The 17,373-nt window shown below is 45.2% G+C and overlaps 1 protein-coding gene across 1 annotated transcript in view; it reads left to right on the top strand.

The window, feature by feature from the left end:
• Nucleotides 1-4,909: 4,909 nt before the first annotated feature.
• The window catches only part of LOC126106219 (uncharacterized), a 165,669-nt gene continuing 153,205 nt past the window's right edge, over nucleotides 4,910-17,373 (top strand). The window contains exon 1 of the mRNA XM_049912449.1: nucleotides 4,910-4,994. Coding sequence (XP_049768406.1) covers nucleotides 4,910-4,994 — 85 coding nt within the window. The remainder of the gene's footprint in view (nucleotides 4,995-17,373) is intronic.

Below are 17,373 nucleotides of genomic sequence, written 5' to 3'. Positions count from 1 at the left end.
AGCGGGATGCACTCAGCCCTTGTGCCGGCCGTTTGGTGGCCGAGCGCTTCTAGGCGCTTCAGTCTGGAACCGCGCGACCGCTTCGGTCGCAGGTTCGAATCCTGCCTCGGGCATGAATGTGTGTGATGTCCTTAGGTTAGTTAGGTTTAAGTAGTTCTAGGTTCTAGGGGACTGATGACCCGAGATGTTAAGTCTCATAGTGTTCAGAGCCATTTGAACCATTTTCAGCCCTTGTGAGGCAAACTGAGGAGCTACTTGATTGAGAAGTACCGGCTCCGGTCTTATCCACATCCAGTGATGCCTGTGGGCCGATGATGACATGGCGGCCGGTCGGTACCGGTGGGCCTTCATGGCCTGTTCGGGAGGAGTTTAGTTTAGTTTTCTGAAGTCAGAAACTAGTGGGCACTATCTTGGGCAGCTAATATGGTTCAAATGGCTCTGAGCACTATGGGACTTAACATCTATGGTCATCAGTCCCCTAGAACTTAGAAATACTTAAACCTAACTATCCTAAGGACATCACACAACACCCAGTCATCACCAGGCAGAGAAAATCCCTGACCCCGCCGGGAATCGAACGCGTGAACCCGGGCGCGGGAAGCTAGAACGCTACCGCACGACCACGAGCTGCGGACGGCAGCTAATAAATATGTCGTTTACCATGATCAGAATACCATAACTAGGGCGACTGTCTGTTCTGTCTGAAGTTACAAGCTGGATGTGAGCCTTGTGCCGTGCCCCACGTCAAATCATTTGCCACGTTGTTCTGATGGGCATTCTGACTTTGAGATCAGGACTCAACGGTTAGAACTGAATATTGCAATCGGTAGAAGTGTTTAGTGAGCAATCGATGGCAGAGTGGCTCCAGGAACACTCTTCCGAGTTTAAATACTTTCGCTGGCCGCCAAACTCCGCAGGTATGAACATTATTGAGCATATCTGGGATGCCTTGCAACGTGCTGTTTGGAACAGATTTCCACTCCATCGTACTCTTACGGATGCATGGACAGCCCTGCAGGATTGATGGTGTCAGTTCCCTCCATTCCCTCCAGCAATCCTTCAGACATTAGTCGAGTCCGTGCCAAGTCGTGTCGCGGCACTTCTGCGTGCTCGCGGGGGCCCTACACGATATTAGCCAGGTGCACCAGTTTGGCTCTTCAGTGTATATGTATGAGACTTCTATAAATTTATTAAAGAAAAATGCAACCAATATCTTTGTATTCCATTTCAAAAGTGGATTGTAACATCGAAATTTTTCCTCTTATGGATCAAACTTATAAACAGTGAACTGGTAAACAGTAGTTGTTGTGAAACTTCCTGGCAGGTTAAAACTGTGTGCCCGACCGAGACTCGAACTCGGGACCTTTGCCTTTCCCGGGCAAGTGCTCTACCATCTGAGCTACCGAATCACGACTCACGCCCCGTCCTCACAGCTTTACTTCTGCCAGTATCTCGTCTCCTACCTTCCAAACTTTGCAGAAGCTCTCCTGCGAACTTTGCAGAACTAGCACTCCTGAAAGAAAGGATATTGCGGAGACATGGCTTAGCCACAGCCTGTGGGATGTTTCCAGAATGAGATTTTCACTCTGCAGCGGAGTGTGCGCTGATATGAAACTTCCTGGCAGATTAAAGCTGTGTGCCCGACCGAGACTCGAACTCGGGACCTTTGCCTTACGCGGACAAGTGCTCTACCATCTGAGCTACCGAAGCACGACTCACGCCCGGTCATCACAGCTTTATATCGGCGCACGCTCCGCTGCAGAGTGAAAATTTCATTCTGGAAACCTCCCCCAGGCTGTGGCTAAGCCATGTCTCCGCAGTATCCTTTCTTTCAGGAGTGCTAGTTCTGCAAGGTTCGCAGGAGAACTTCTGCAAAGTTTGGAAGGTAGGAGACGAGATACTGGCAGAAGTAAAGCTGTGAGGACGGGGCGTGAGTCGTGATTCGGTAGCTCAGATGGTAGAGCACTTGCCCGCGAAAGGCAAAGGTCTCGAGTTCGAGTCTCGGTCGGGCACACAGTTTTAATCTGCCAGGAAGTTTCATATCAGCGCACACTCCACTGCAGAGTGAAAATCTCATTCTAGTAGTTGTTGTGCCCAACAGTTACGTATGTAGTGGGCAATGCTGCGAGTCCGCAGACTAAGGTGATGAGTTTTCATTTAAATGGACGGAGTCGATTCTCCGAGCATACGATGATGGCGAGTTCGAACATGACGTCGTAGGATCTACTAGCGCGCTTAAAGCGAGTATACTGAAGAGTAGGATACAATCCGTTGGCTTTGGCTTTTGACGTCAGAAGTTACCAGAGATGATTTATTGCACAGATTTAACAGCGAATACCAATGTTGAGAGACAAAGGCATGCAGGATAGAGAAAACAGATCGTGGAGGTATGTTCATACATACATCAAAAAAGTTTTGCATCACCCCAGTTCCCAGAACTCCTGAAGATAGCCATTGGCTGTGAATACAGTATCACGGACACAGTCCCTTTGACTGTTCAGAGATGTCACTAAACCCGCCAAACATGTAAACAAACATGCACAAGCAGCGCCTATTAGAAGGAGGGGGGGGGGGTCCGACAGCCGATCAGTTCCAGTCATTCCACGAGGAAGGAGGTACACGGCTATCTGAAGTTCATCCATGTCTAGACGGTCAAAACCGAGGTTCGATCGCGTCCGCATTTGTGCCAGGAAGGGGTCTCAACAAGGGAAGTGTCCAGGCGTCTCGGGGTGAACCAAAGCGATGTTGTTCGTACATGGAGGAGATACAGAGAGACAGGAACTGTCGATGACATGCCTCGCTCAGGCCGCCCAAGGCCTACTACTGCAGTGGATGACCGCTACCTAAGGATTATGGCTCGGAGGAACCGTGACAGCAACGCCACCAAGTTGAATAATGCCTTTCGTGCAGCCACAGGACGTCGTGTTACGACTCAAACTGTGCGCAATAGGCTGCATGATGCACAACTTCACTCCCGACGTCCATTGCGAGGTACAGCTTTGCAACCAAAGACACCGTGCAGAGCGATACAGATGGGCCCAACAACATGCCGAATGGACCGCTCAGGATTGGCATCACGTTCTCTTCACCGATGAGTGTCGCATATGCCTCCAAACAGACAGTTGTCGGAGACATGTTTGGAAGCAACCCGGTCAGGCTGAACGCCTTAGATACACTGTCCAGCGAGTGCAGCATGCTGGAGGTTTTGGGATTGCATTGTGTGGGGCCGACGTACGCCGCTGGTTGTCATGGAAGACGCCGTAAGGGCTGTACGATAAGTGACTGCCATCCTCCGACCGATAGTGCAACCATATCGGCAGCATATTGGCGAGGCATTCGTCTTCATGGACGGCAATTCGCGACTCCATCGTGTACAACTTGTGAATAACTTCCTTCAGGATAACGACATCGCTCGTCTAGAGTGGTCAGCATGTTCTCCAGACATGAACCCTATCGAACATGCCTAGGATAGGTTGAACAGGGCTGTTTCTGGAGGACGTAACCACTCTGAGGGATCTACACCGAATCACCGTTAAGGAGTGGGACAATCTGGTCAAACAGTGCCTTGATGAACTTGTGGATAGTATGCCACGACGAATACAGTCGTGCATCAACGCAAGAAGACGTGCTACTGGGTATTAGAAGTACCGGTGTGTGGAGCAATCTGGACCACCACGTCTGAAGGTCTCGCTGTATGGTGGTACAACATGCAATGTGTGGTTTTCATGAGCACTAAAAAGGGCTGAAATGATGTTTATGTTGATCTGTGTTCCAGTTTTGGTTCAAATGGCTCTGAGCACTATGCGACTTAACTTCTGAGGTCATCAGTCGCCAAGAACTTAGAACTAATTAAACCTAACTAACCTAAGGACATCACACACATCCATTGCCGAGGCAGGATTCGAACCTGCGACCGTAGCGGTCGCTTGGTTCCAGACTGTAGCGCCTAGAACCGCACGGCCACTCCGGCCGGCTGTTCCAGTTTTCTGTACAGCTTCAGGAACTCTCGGAACTGAGGCGATGCAAACCTTTCTTTTTATGTGTTTATTTTGAACATAATGTTAAGTATATCGCTCCTTTGAGTCTAGTATCCTATTCTTCAGTTGACCTATGTAGCTCAACTGAAGAATGGGATACTTGTACAAAAAGGAAAGAAAGAAAAGGGACAGAAGTAACTTGTATAGGTTAACTGCAGTACGGGATACACATCAAACGTATGTCGAATTTTTCGCCTTTGCCAGCACTAGTATCCTATTCTTCAATTGACGTATATAGGTCAACTGAAGCACGGGATACAAATTTTTTTAATGTCTGTCTCTTCGCCTACTATAGTTTTAGTATCGACTGAAAAATATCGTAGTAAAACTAGTGCTACCGAAGACGAAAAAAGCGACAACTACAAAATCTGTATTCCGTACTGAACTTGAAGAAACCTGCTTCAAGTCTTTCATATTAATAGGAACAGATAAATCTAGGCCTACAAACTAAAATCAAAAAGTAAAAATTGTCCAAAATGAAAAGCAATTCCTCCAAAATATCTCAAACTCACTGAGAATGGAAATAAGCAGCTAATGAATTGGAACGAACAAATGATTTAAATTAATGAGTAAATTATGACGTCGTTGATCAACGCCGACGGGTTGTATCGCATTCTTCAATTGATCCTAAAGTTTGGTGCACGACACGAACTTCTGCCTGGCTACCAATAATGAACGCTGTGAAATACTGCAAACGCGCCAAGTCGATTGTGTTGCTGTTAGAATCCAGCCAGAGTGAAAAGCCAAACGGAGTCCAAGGTCGCAGCGTAGGTCGTTCACGAGAGGGCAGCCGGCGTATACGTTGTAAGCATGTAGAGTGCAGGCGACTGTGACCTTCTGTCGCGATGACGTCATGCTTTATCCCAGTCGCGATGACGTCAGCTTTATCCCACTCTGGAGGACCAATCAGCGCGACGCGTGAAGTGACAAACAGGCGCACAACTCTGGCCCGCTGCTGTGTGTTCGCTGCCTGCTGCGCGTACACTCAGGTGACAAAAGGCGTGGGACAGCGATACGCACGCATAGATATGTCAGTAGTATCGGGTATACGACGTATAAAATGGCAGTGCATTGGCGGAGCTGTCATTCGCACTCAGCTGGTTCATGTGAAAAGGTGATTATGGCCGCACGACGGGAATTAACAAACTTTGGTGGTAGTTGGAGTTAGACGTGTGAAGTATTCCATTTCGGAAATCGTTAGGGAATTCAATATTCCGAGATCCAGTGTGTCAGGAGTGCCGAGAATACCATATTTCAGTCATTACCACTCATCACCCACCCACCCCCCCTCCCCATGAACCATGGACCTTGCCGTTGGTGGGGGACGCTTGCGTGCCTCAGGGATACAAATAGCCGTACCATAGGTGCAACCACAACAGAGGGGTATCTGTTGAGAGGCCAGACAAACGTGTGGTTCCTGAACAGGGGCAGCAGCCTTTTCAGTAGTTGCAGGGGCAACAGTCTGGATGATTGACTGATCTGGCCTTGCAACACTAACCAAAACGGCCTTGCTGTGCTGGTACTGTGAACGGCTGAAAGCAAGGGGAAAATACAGCCGTAATTTTTCCCAAGGGCATGCAGCTTTACTTTACGGTTAAATGATGATGGCGTCCTCTTGGGTAAAATATTCCGTAGGTAAAATAGTTTCCCATTCGAATCTCTGGGCGGGGACTACTCAGGAGGACGTCGTTATCAGGAGAAAGTGGCGTTCTACGGATCGGAGCGTGGAATGTCAAATCCCTTAATCGGGCAGGTAGGTTAGAAAAATTAAAAAGGAAAGTGGACAGGTTAAAGTTACATATAGTGGTAATTAGTGAAGTTCGGTTGCAGGAGGAACAAGACCTCTGGTCAGGTGAATACAGGGTTATAAATACAAAATCAAATAGGGGTAATGTAGGAGTAGATTTAATAATGAATATGAAAATAGGAATGCGGGTACACTACTACAAACAGAGTAGTGAACGCATGAAAGATACGAAGCTTACACCTACCACAGTAGTACAAGTTTATATGCCAACTAGCTCCGCAGATGACGAACAGATTGATGAAATGTTTGATGAGATAAAAGAAATTATTCAGATAGTGAACGGAGACGAAAATTTAATAGTTATAGGTGACTGGAATTCGACAGTAGAAAAAGGGAGAGGAGGAAACGTAGTAGGTGAATATGGATTGGGGATAAGAAATGAAAGAGGAAGCCGCCTGGTAGAATTTTGCACAGAGCATAACTTAATCATTGCTAACACTTTGTTCAAGAATCATGAAAGCAGGTTGTATACATGGAAGATCCTGGAGATACTAGAAGGAATCAGATAGATTATATAATGGTAAAACAGAGACTCAAGAACCAGGTATTAAACTGTAAGACATTTCCAGGGGCAGATGTGGACTCTGACCACAATCTATTGGTTATGAACTGTAGATTAAAGCTGAAGAAACTGCAAAAAGGTGGGAATTTAAGGAGATGGGACCTGGATAAACTGAAAGAACCGGAGGTTGTAGAGAGCTTCAGGGAGATCATAAGGGAACGATTGACGATAATGGGGAAAAGAAATACTGTAGAAGAAGAATGGGTACCTTTGAGAGACAAAGTAGTGAAGGTAGCAGAGGATCAAGTAGGTAAAAAGACGAGGGCTAATAGAAATCCTTGGGTAACAGAAGAGATATAGAATTTAATTGATGAATGGAGAAAATATAAAAATGCAGTAAATGAAGCAGGCAAAAAGGAATACAAACGTCTCAAAAATGAGATCGACAGGAAGTGCAAAATGGCTAAGCATGGATGGCTAGAGGACAAATGTAAGGATGTAGAGGCACATATCACTAGGGGTAAGATAGATACTACCTACAGGAAAATTAAAGAGACCTTTGGAGAAAAGAGAACCACATGCATGAATATCATGAGCTTTGATGGAAACCCAGTTCTATACAAAGAAGGGAAAGCAGAGAGGTGGAAGGCGTATATAGAGGGTGTATACAAGGGAGATTTTCTTGAGGACAGTATTATAGAAATGGAAGAGATTGTAGATGAAGATGAATAGGGAGATATGATACTGCTGAAGAGTTTGACAGAGCACTGAAAGACCTGAGTCGAAATAAGGCCCCCGGAGTAGACAACATTCCATTAGAACTACTGTCAGCCTTGGGAGAGCCAGTCCTGACAAAACTTTACCATCTGGTGAGCAAGATGTATGAGAAAGGCGAAATACCCTCAGACTTCAAGAAGAATATAATAATTTCAATCCCAAAGAAAGCAGGTGTTGACAGATGTGAAAATTATCGAACTATCAGTCCAATAAGCCACGGCTGTAAAATACTAAAACGAATTCTTTACAGACGAATGCAAAAACTGTTAGAAGCCGACCTCGGGGAAGATCAGTTTGGTTTCCGTAGAAATGTTGGAACACGTCAGGCAATATTGACCTTACGACTTATCTTAGAAGAAAAATTAAGGAAAGGCAAACCTATGTTTGTAACATTTGTAGACTTAGAGAAAGCTTTTGACAATGTTGATGTAATACTTTGTTTCAAATTCTGAAGGTGGCAGGGCTAAAATACAGGGAGCGAAAGGCTATTTACAAATTGGACAGATACCAGATGGCAGTTGTTAGATTGGTTCAAATGGCTCTGAGCACTATGGGACTCAACATCTGAGGTCATCAGTCCCCTAGAACTTAGAACTACTTAAACCTAACTAACCTAAGGACATCACACACATCCAAGCCCGAGGCAGGATTCGAACCTGCGACCGTAGCGGTCACGCGGTTCCACACTGAAGCGCTTAGAACCGCACGGCCACACCGGCCGGCACAGCAGCAGTTGTTAGAGTCGAGGGGCATGTAAGGGAAGCAGTGGTTGGGAAGGGAGTGAGACAGGATTGTAGCCTATCCCCAATGTTATTAAATCTGTATATTGAGCAAACAGTAAAGGAAACAAAAGAAAAATTCGGAGCTGGAATTAAAATCGATGGAGAGGAAATATAAACCTTGAGGTTCGCCGGTGACATTGTAATTCTGTCAGAGACAGCAAAGGACTTGGAAGAGCAGTTTAAAGGAATGGACAGTGCCTTGAAAGGAAAATATAAGGTGAACATCAACAAAAGCAAAACGAGGATAACGAAATGTAGTCGAATTAAATCGGGTGATGCTGCGGGAATTAGATTAGGAAATGAGACGCTTAAAGTAGTAAACGAGTTTTGCTATTTGGGGAGAAAAATAACTGATGGTGGTCAAAGTAGAGAGGATATAAAATTTACACTGCCAATGGCATGGAAAGTGTTTCTGAAGAAGAGAAATTTGCTTACATCGAGTATAGATTTCAGTGTCAGGACGTCGTTTCTGAAAGCATTTGTATGGAGTGTAGCCATGTATGGAAGTGAAACGTGGACGATAAATAGTTTAGACAAGAAGAGAATAGTAGCTTTCGAAATGTGGTGCTACAGAAGAATGGTGAAGATTAGATGGGTAGATCACATAACTAATGAGGAGGTATTGAACAGAATTGGAGAGAAGAGAAATTTGTGGCACAACTTGACTAGAAGAAGGGATCGGTTGGTAGGGCATATTCTGAGGCGTCAAGGGATCACCAATTTACTATTGGAGGGCAGCGAGGAGGGTAAAAATTGTAGAGGGAGACCAAGAGATGAATACAGTAAACAGATTCAGAAGGATGTAGGTTGCAGTAGGTACTGGGAGACGATGAAAGTTTGCACAGGATAGAGTAGCATGGAGAGTGCATCAAACCAGTCTCTGGACTGAAGACCACAACAACAACAAAACCTCTCACCACGGTCAACGCATTTTTAAGCCGTGTGAACCGTTCCTAACATCGAGTACGGCTTAAGCACTCATCACCGTAGGCTTTCTGCATCACCTGGCGTGTCTCTGTAAAGGTTTTCTTGAGTTTTACGCAAAATTTAATGCAGACACGTTGCCCCACTGACTCTGCCATAGCAGAATTTGCAGACTGTGCGACACGACGTTCTGCTCAATACAACACTGAACGATAACTAACAAACATACAACAATGAAACTTCCGGCAGTTACACATTAAGCAAAGTCGTTTGCAGGGATGCCAACCGCATTTCGCTCCAACACACTATTGGCGCGAAATTACGAATGTTCCGAAATTTTGTGAACAGACCTCGTACATAAGGTACAAGATCGTTAAGGTGGACGGAGAGAGCAGTAATGGTGTCATTATGGAATCCTGTGGAGAATTCATTGTAATTTTCCAATTGAAGATGATGTATGATTCTTGCGTGATATTATGATTCTTCTTGTGCAGTTCTGGACGACATTTTGATATACAGTTACGATGAACAAAATTATAATCATTGCAAATAGGCAATTTCGACGTCTTTTGGAAACAATGAGAGCGGACCATCACTCTACATTAGGATCAGTTGTAGGATATCATTCTAGCGTTTGGACTCATAGACTGCAACTTCTGAAGCCAGCTTCGTTAATCAGGAGAGGAAGTGCTACCAAGATTAACAGGCGGCTGCTGCACTGTACCGAATCATGCATTGCTACTAATTCTAGGAGTAAGCCCATTTAACTTGGAAATCGGGGAAGGGGAAGCTCTTCATTGGTTGAGGAAAGGCAGTCAGATCGCAGTACGAAGGATACTTGGAACTGAGTCCAATACGAAAACGTTATTACAAACATGTTGCAATCTTTCAAAGGTTTTAATGACGTTAGCCGCAGTTGGGCATTGAAATGTATCAATGGTAACAAGGTGAACATATGTCCAGGACTAGGGTTCGGTCCCGGCGGAGGTTAGAGTCCTCCCTCGGGCATGGGCATGTGTGCTTGTCCTTAGGATAATTTAGGTTAAGTAGTGTGTAAGCTTAGGAACTGATGACATTAGCAGTTAAGTCCCATAAGATTTCACACACATTTGAACATTTTTTGACTAGGGTTCGAACACTGATTACCCGCTTTACGGGAGCTGTCGCCTCTACCCGTCGGCCATCCGAATACACGTCTTATCCAAATTCCCAGCCTGGTACTCACCACAGACTTAGAGACAGCTATCCATGAAACTCTCACTCGCGGACCCTGACTCCCGTAAGAGATCGGGATGGCAAGCATCGTCACCTTACAGGACGATTTTTTCCACCGTGATAAACTCTAGGAATTGATGGTTCAAATGGCTCTGAGCACTATGGGACTCAACATCTTAGGTCATAAGTCCCCTAGAACTTAGAACTACTTAAACCTAACTAACCTAAGGACATCACACACACCCATGCCCGAGGCAGGATTCGAACCTGCGACCGTAGCAGTCCCGCGGTTCCGGACTGCAGCGCCAGAATCGCACGGCCACCGCGGCCGGCTCTAGGAATTGATCAATGAGAGGATACAGAACAAAAAAGACCTAATGCACTTATGTCCTGAAATGGATGCTTTCCATACTAGAGACCGCTTATTCATGTGACAGAGACTGCGGTCTATTAGCGGTGTACCACGAAGCCATAGTTACAGTATGCATGATTTCCTCGCAGAATGTAGCACTGTTCCTTGTAAGTGACAACCTCTTCTGCCATAGTTATTGGTAAGGTTGTGTTCGATTCACTTCTCTTGCTGACTCACCTTGTAGTGGATGTGATACAATGTTGTACCCAATGGTTCCATATTCAAATCGAGAGTTTGCAAGCATGGTGTTTGCTTATGGAAAGGCAAATGGCAACGGACGGCGGACAGCAAGGTTGTATCGGGAGACCTATCCCCGCCTACGAGGTGCATTCAAGTTCTAAGGCCTCCGATTTTTTTTCTAATTAACTACTCACTCGAAATCGATGAAACTGGCGTTACTTCTCGACGTAATCGCACTGCAGACGTACACATTTTTCACAACGCTGACGCCATGATTCCATGGCAGCGGCGAAGGCTTCTTTAGCAGTCTGTTTTGACCACTGGAAAATCGCTGAGGCAGTAGCAGCACGGCTGGTGAATGTGCGGCCACGGCGAGTGTCTTTCATTGTTGGAAAAAGTCAAAAGTCACTAGGAGCCAGGTCAAGTGAGTAGGGAGCATGAGGAATCACTTCAAAGTTGTTATCACGAAGAAACTGTTGCGTAACGTTAGCTCGATGTGCGGGTGCGTTGTCTTGGTGAAACAGCACACGTGCAGCCCTTCCCGGACGTTTTTGTTGCAGTGCAGGAAGGAATTTGTTCTTCAAAACATTTTCGTAGGATGCACCTGTTACCGTAGTGCCCTTTGGAACGCAATGGGTAAGGATTACGACCTCGCTGTCCCAGAACATGGACACCATCATTTTTTCAGCACTGGCGGCTACCCGAAATTTTTTTGGTGGCGGTGAATCTGTGTGCTTCCATTGAGCTGACTGGCGCTTTGTTTCTGGATTGAAAAATGGCATCCACGTCTCATCCATTGTCACAACCGACGAAAAGAAAGTCCCATTCATGCTGTCGTTGCGCGTCAAAATTGCTTGGCAACATGCCACACGGGCAGCCGTGTGGTTGTCCGTCAGCATTCGTGGCACCCACCTGGATGACACTTTTCGCATTTTCAGGTCGTCATGCAGGATTGTGTGCACAGAACCCACAGAAATGCCAACTCTGGAGGCGATCTGTTCGACAGTCATTCGGCGATCCCCCAAAACAATTCTCTCCACTTTCTCGATCATGTCGTCAGACCGGCTTGTGCGAGCCCGAGGTTGCTTCGGTTTGTTGTCACACGATGTTCTGCCTTCATTAAACTGTCGCACCCACGAACGCACTTTTGACACATCCATAACTCCATCACCACATGTCTCCATCAACTGTCGATGAATTTCAATTGGTTTCACACCACGCAAATTAAAACGAATGATTGCACGCTGTTCAAGTAAGGAAAACGTCGCCATTTTAAGTATTTAAAACAGTTCTCATTCTCGCCGCTGGCCGTAAAATTCCATCTGCCGTACGGTGCTGCCATCTCTGGGACGTATTGACAATGAACACGGCCTCATTTTAAAACAATGCGCGTGTTTCTATCTCTTTCCAGTCCGGAGAAAAAAAAATCGGAGGCCTTAGAACTTGAATGCACCTCGTACAACAACCGCAACATTCAATGTTTGCAACGGTGTTTCGCCGTTTGTCTGAAGCAGGGTCGTTCAGGAAGTAGGAAATCATGAAGGATGTACCCGAAATGTTCGGACACCAGACTTGGAGGAAAATGTGATTAACAGTGTGGGAGGCGACCGCTGTGTCAGTACCAGGCAGTTGGCCCGCCAGTACAGGGTAAGCCAGATGACCGTGTGGAACATTCTCCATGACAATTGTTACTACCCTTATCACTTATAGCGTGTGCAGGGCTTACTAGCGACAGACTTTGCAGCTCTGAAGCAGTTTTGTCACTGGTTTCTTCACCAGGCAACCACAATTCCGAGATATGTGTCATTCATCCCATTCACAGATGAGGCCACCTTTATGCAAAGTGGTATCTTCAACCTTCATAACAGTTATCTGTGGTATAGTATGCAGAATCCCCATGGTACGATGTCAGCGAATCGTCAGCATCGGTGCAGCCAGAATGTGTGGGCCAGGGTAACTGGCGACTTTATTTTTGGACCAGTCTTCTTTCCACGTCACTTAACAGGCCGGAACTATTGGCGTTTCTTGCAGGTGACTTTGCTTCCCCTGTTGGAAGAAGTCCCATTGATGATTCAAAGGGTTATGCGGCTGGTACAAGATGATGCTGCAGCCCTCTTCGCTGTTAATGTCCGGACGCATCTCGATCATGTCTTCCCTGGTCAATGGACTGGACGAGGCAGTCCAGTTTCATGGCCTCCTCGTCCATCGGATCTCAACCCGTGAGATTTCTGGTTATGGGGCCATCTCAAAACTATCGCGTGTGCAGAGCTAATTCCAGATGTGGAGACCTAGGAGCAGCTTATTCATGCTGACTTTGACACTATTCGGGTGCAGCCTGGCCAATGTGAACGAGTGAGGCAGAACATGCTACGGTGCGTACATGCATGCGTTGGATGTTTGGAAACCATTTTCAGCACATACTGTAACTGTGGCTGCCACATGAATAAATGGTCTCTAACATAGAAACCATACATTTCCGGACATAAGTTCATTAGACCTTCTTTGTTCCGTATCCTCTCATCGATCAGTCCCCAGATATTCTAAAAGGTGGAGAAAGTCGCCCTCTATAATACGAAGTTTGTGAAAAAAGTACTGAGACTAATTTTTTTGTCTACCAAATTTTTCACTTTCTTCGAACAAAAATATTGTACGCGTCAAAGCTATACACCAGTGAAATCGTACTTCCCAGTCCTGGTAGCAGCACTCAAAGGCTTCAACTGGTAGGATCTCTCACGTCGTCCACATTCCTTTGAACGTTCTCCAGAATCCCAAAATGACGTCCTTTTTAAGACTTTTTTTTCAATTTTCGGAAAAGAAAAGAGTAACGAAGACTGCGATCAAGTGAAAAAAAGGATGGGGGGGGGGGGGTGGCTGTGGAACAAGAGGAATGCCTCTTGAAGTAAAAAATGCGGGGACGTAAGTAGCCGTGTGACTTGGGGCGTTGTGATGCAGCATCCACTTGTTCACAATGTCCGATCTCATTAGATTCACCCTTTCCTGAGTCTTTCAACCGTATCCTTGTAAAACACTTGGTTGACAGTTTGTCACTGTATGCCCGGACCCCCTACTGTGGAAAAACAAATCAACATTGATTTGGTTTCCTATTTACTCTTTCGAGCTTTTTCCGATCGAGGAGACGTCTCAGTATGCCACTTATCACGTTGCCACTTTGTCTCAGGATCATACTCAAAAATCCAGAATTCATCATTTGTGATCACACGACCGAGCTATTCGTGCTCATTGGAAATCTTGTCAAGAAGAACACCTTGCTTAGTCGATGGTCAACAGCATGTACAAATTTTTAAAAATGCGTGACACTGTGCTGTCGGTAAGATTGTTATTTTATTTTGCTACCGGTTCGGTTCTGAACGCCGGCCGGTGTGGCCGTGCGGTTCTAGGCGCTTCAGTCTGGAACCGAGTGACCGCTACGGTCGCAGGTTCGAATCCTGCCTCGGGCTTGTATGTGTGTGATGTCCTTAGGTTAGTTAGGTTTAAGTAGTTCTAAGTTCTAGGGGACTGATGACCACAGATGTTAGGTCCCATAGTGCTCAGAGCCATTTGAACCATTTTTTCGCTTCTGAACCATCATCAACGGCAGGAAAACTATCACAGATGTATCTGCTTTAAAATAAGTTATCACAGGAAACCATAATTGCCAAGGTAAAGTAAAATCGAAAATTGTATCAGGTTAAAATTATTTTTATCTTGTTACAGTTTCCGATCTTATACTATCTTGGCAATTATGGTTTCACGTGATAACTTATTTTAAAGCATACATGGGTAGTGCTACATCTGTGACAATTTTCCTGCCGTTGATTATGGTACAGAAACAAAATAAAATAACATTATTACACACAGCACAGTATTATGCATTTCTTAAAAACCTCTCAACAATATCAGCCCACACGTTTCTTCGATTGTCCTTCTGCTCGGTTGTAAGGTTCTTCGGCACCATTTTGCACAAACCTTTCGCATGTGCAAATCTTCGGTCAAAATTTGATGCACGGTGGAAGTGTTTACTGCTAATCGTCAGTTTGATCTCACAAGGGCACGCACACGTTCGAGCTTTCCTCGAATTGAGGTTCATCTTCAGTGTGGTCTCGGACGTCCAAAAATGATTTGTGTCGTCAGAAGCCTTGTGTTCTTGAAAAGCAATGTTCCCCATAGGCCTGTTTCAAATTTTCAAAGACCACATTGGTGGATACCCCAAGTTTTACACAAAATTTGATTGCATAGCGTTGTTCTAAGTTCCGCTGTACCATTCTCGTTACACACAACAGAAACATAACTTTACTGATGGTGCTCTCAGAAATCACGTGATGGCTGTACGGAGTCTGAAACTTAGACTGAGCCTCTAGAAGGGATGAACACACCGCTCTACACAGGTACAACGTACCTTTGCCAGATGGCTCGCTGTGTTACCAGTCTCATTTGTTTTCTCACTTGTCTCGTATATACGAGGGTTATTCAATAATTAAAGAGACCAATTGGTCTGAAGAGAAAAGCGTTTATTTTTACAAAACAATACTTTTTCTACTACATAATCCCCTTGAACATTTATGCACTTGTTCCAACTGACTACAAGCTTTTTTATTCCGGCTGCAAAGAACTCTTTATCTTGATGTTTGAACCAATTTGCCATAAACTGTTTCACGTCCTCGTTGTTCTGGAACTTCTTCCCAAGTAATGCCTCCTTCAGTGCACCAAACAATCAGGATTGTAAGAGGGATGAGGCAGTACTTCCGAGCCCATTTTGTCGATGGTTTCACGGGTTAGTAGAGCAATATGAGGACGTGCGTTGTCATGCTGGAGAGTCACTCCTCTCCTCTGAGATCCACGGTGTCTCTCTCTCATGGCTGCCTTCACCTAGTTTAAAAGCAAATCCAAGTAGTATTGGCTGTTCATTGTACGCTGCTCTTCGAGATAATCACAAAAACTGTACCTACGGCATCCCTAAACACCCTCAACATGATTTTTCCTGCTGATGTTAGGGTTCTGAATTTTTTCTCGACAGGTGAGTTGATGTGGCTCCATTTCATGCTTTGTCTTTTTGATTCTGGCTCATAAGAGCGAACCCAAGTTTCATCACAAGTTAAAATTTTGTTGAGGAAGTGCTCACCTTCTCTTTCATAACGTTCCTTTAGCTCTGTGCACACTCTCAACCTTGTTTCCTTATGTAGCCGCGTCAACTCCTGTGGGACCCATCTTGCACATGTTTTGCGGTACTTCAGCTTGTTACACATAATGTTATGAACTGTACCAGTACCAATTTGACCCTTAACAACTATCATTTCCACAGTCACACGGCGGTCGGAACGAATAATGACATCAATTCAACTTTCAAGTGAGGGAGTTGAAACTGCAACCGGTCGGCCAGAACAGTGTTCGTCAGTCACTGAGTCGCGACCATTTTTGAACTGCTCTACCCACTTGTAAAAATTTGCACGATTCTTTCAAACTTCATCATAAACTTTAGACATTCTAGAGTATATATTCACCGGTTTCTTGCCCTCAGCAAGCAAAAAACGAATAACAGAACGTTGTTCAACTAATGTGGAATTTTCAAGCGGACTCACCATCTTGAAATGTAATTTTTAGGTTATAAACAAAACAATGTTAATACATCAGCTGCTGACCCCTGTGGCAGAGTGGTTCTAGGCACTTCAGTCCGAAACCTCACTGCTGCTACGGTCGCAGGTTCGAATCCTGCCTCGGGCATGTATGATGTAATGTCTTTAGGTTAGTTAGGTTTAAGTAGTTCTAAATCTAGGGGACTGATGACCTCAGATGTTAAGTCCCATAGTGCTTAGAGCCATTTCAACCAATACATCAGCTGATCAGGGCTCATCCCAGTAGTGCCAACTTAAAGCCATAAAAGTACCAAATTTGCACCACTAACAGTTTTTTCCCAGACCAATGTGTCTCTTTAATTATTGAACAACCCTCGTACACACTACAATTGTAGTAAAATGACTATGTCATTTGAGGCACAGACAGGAGAACATACGAATTCTTTCACAACATTAGGGAAATAACAAAATAAGATTTATTAATCCGTTGAGTGGATACATTATCTGACCGGTCACGGCCCGTACGCTACATATCTGTACAACATCAAAAGACAAATGAATAATGTTCTGCCCACGCAGCGTTGGCTCTACTAAACTCACATTGAGGGGCTGTGCGGCCGTCCGCTGTGGCCCAGCGGTTCTAGGCGCTTTAGTCCGGAACCACGCAGCTGCTACGGTCGCAGTTTCGAATCCTGCCTCGGGCATGGTTGTGTGTGATGTCCTTAGTTTAGTTAGGTTTAAATATTTCTAAGTTTAGGGGACTGATGACCTCAGATGTTAAGTCCCATAGTGCTTAGAGCCATTTGAACCATTTTTGAGCGGCTGAGCGCTCAACGGAGATACAACGGGTAGTGACCCTCAGACTTCAAGGATAATGGATGCCAAAGCAGCATTGAGTATAGCAGTATAATGTTCGTCAAGAAGGAAGGTGACAGCCAAGAAACGAGGTATATACAGGGTGTCCCAAAAAACAACACCGACAATCTTTTATGATGGGCTTCTTCCACCAAAACAAAAGGTTCATATGGCTCTGAGCACTATGGAACTTAACTTCTGAGATCATGCATCCTAGAACTTAGAACTACTTAAACCTAACTAACCTAAGGACATCACACACATCCATGCCCGAGGCAGGATTCGAACCTGCGACCGTTGCTGTCGCGCGGT

Source organism: Schistocerca cancellata, chromosome 10, assembly GCF_023864275.1.
Source record: "Schistocerca cancellata isolate TAMUIC-IGC-003103 chromosome 10, iqSchCanc2.1, whole genome shotgun sequence".
NCBI lineage: Eukaryota > Metazoa > Arthropoda > Insecta > Orthoptera > Acrididae > Schistocerca > Schistocerca cancellata.
This window is presented reverse-complemented; position numbering and strand designations above follow the sequence as displayed.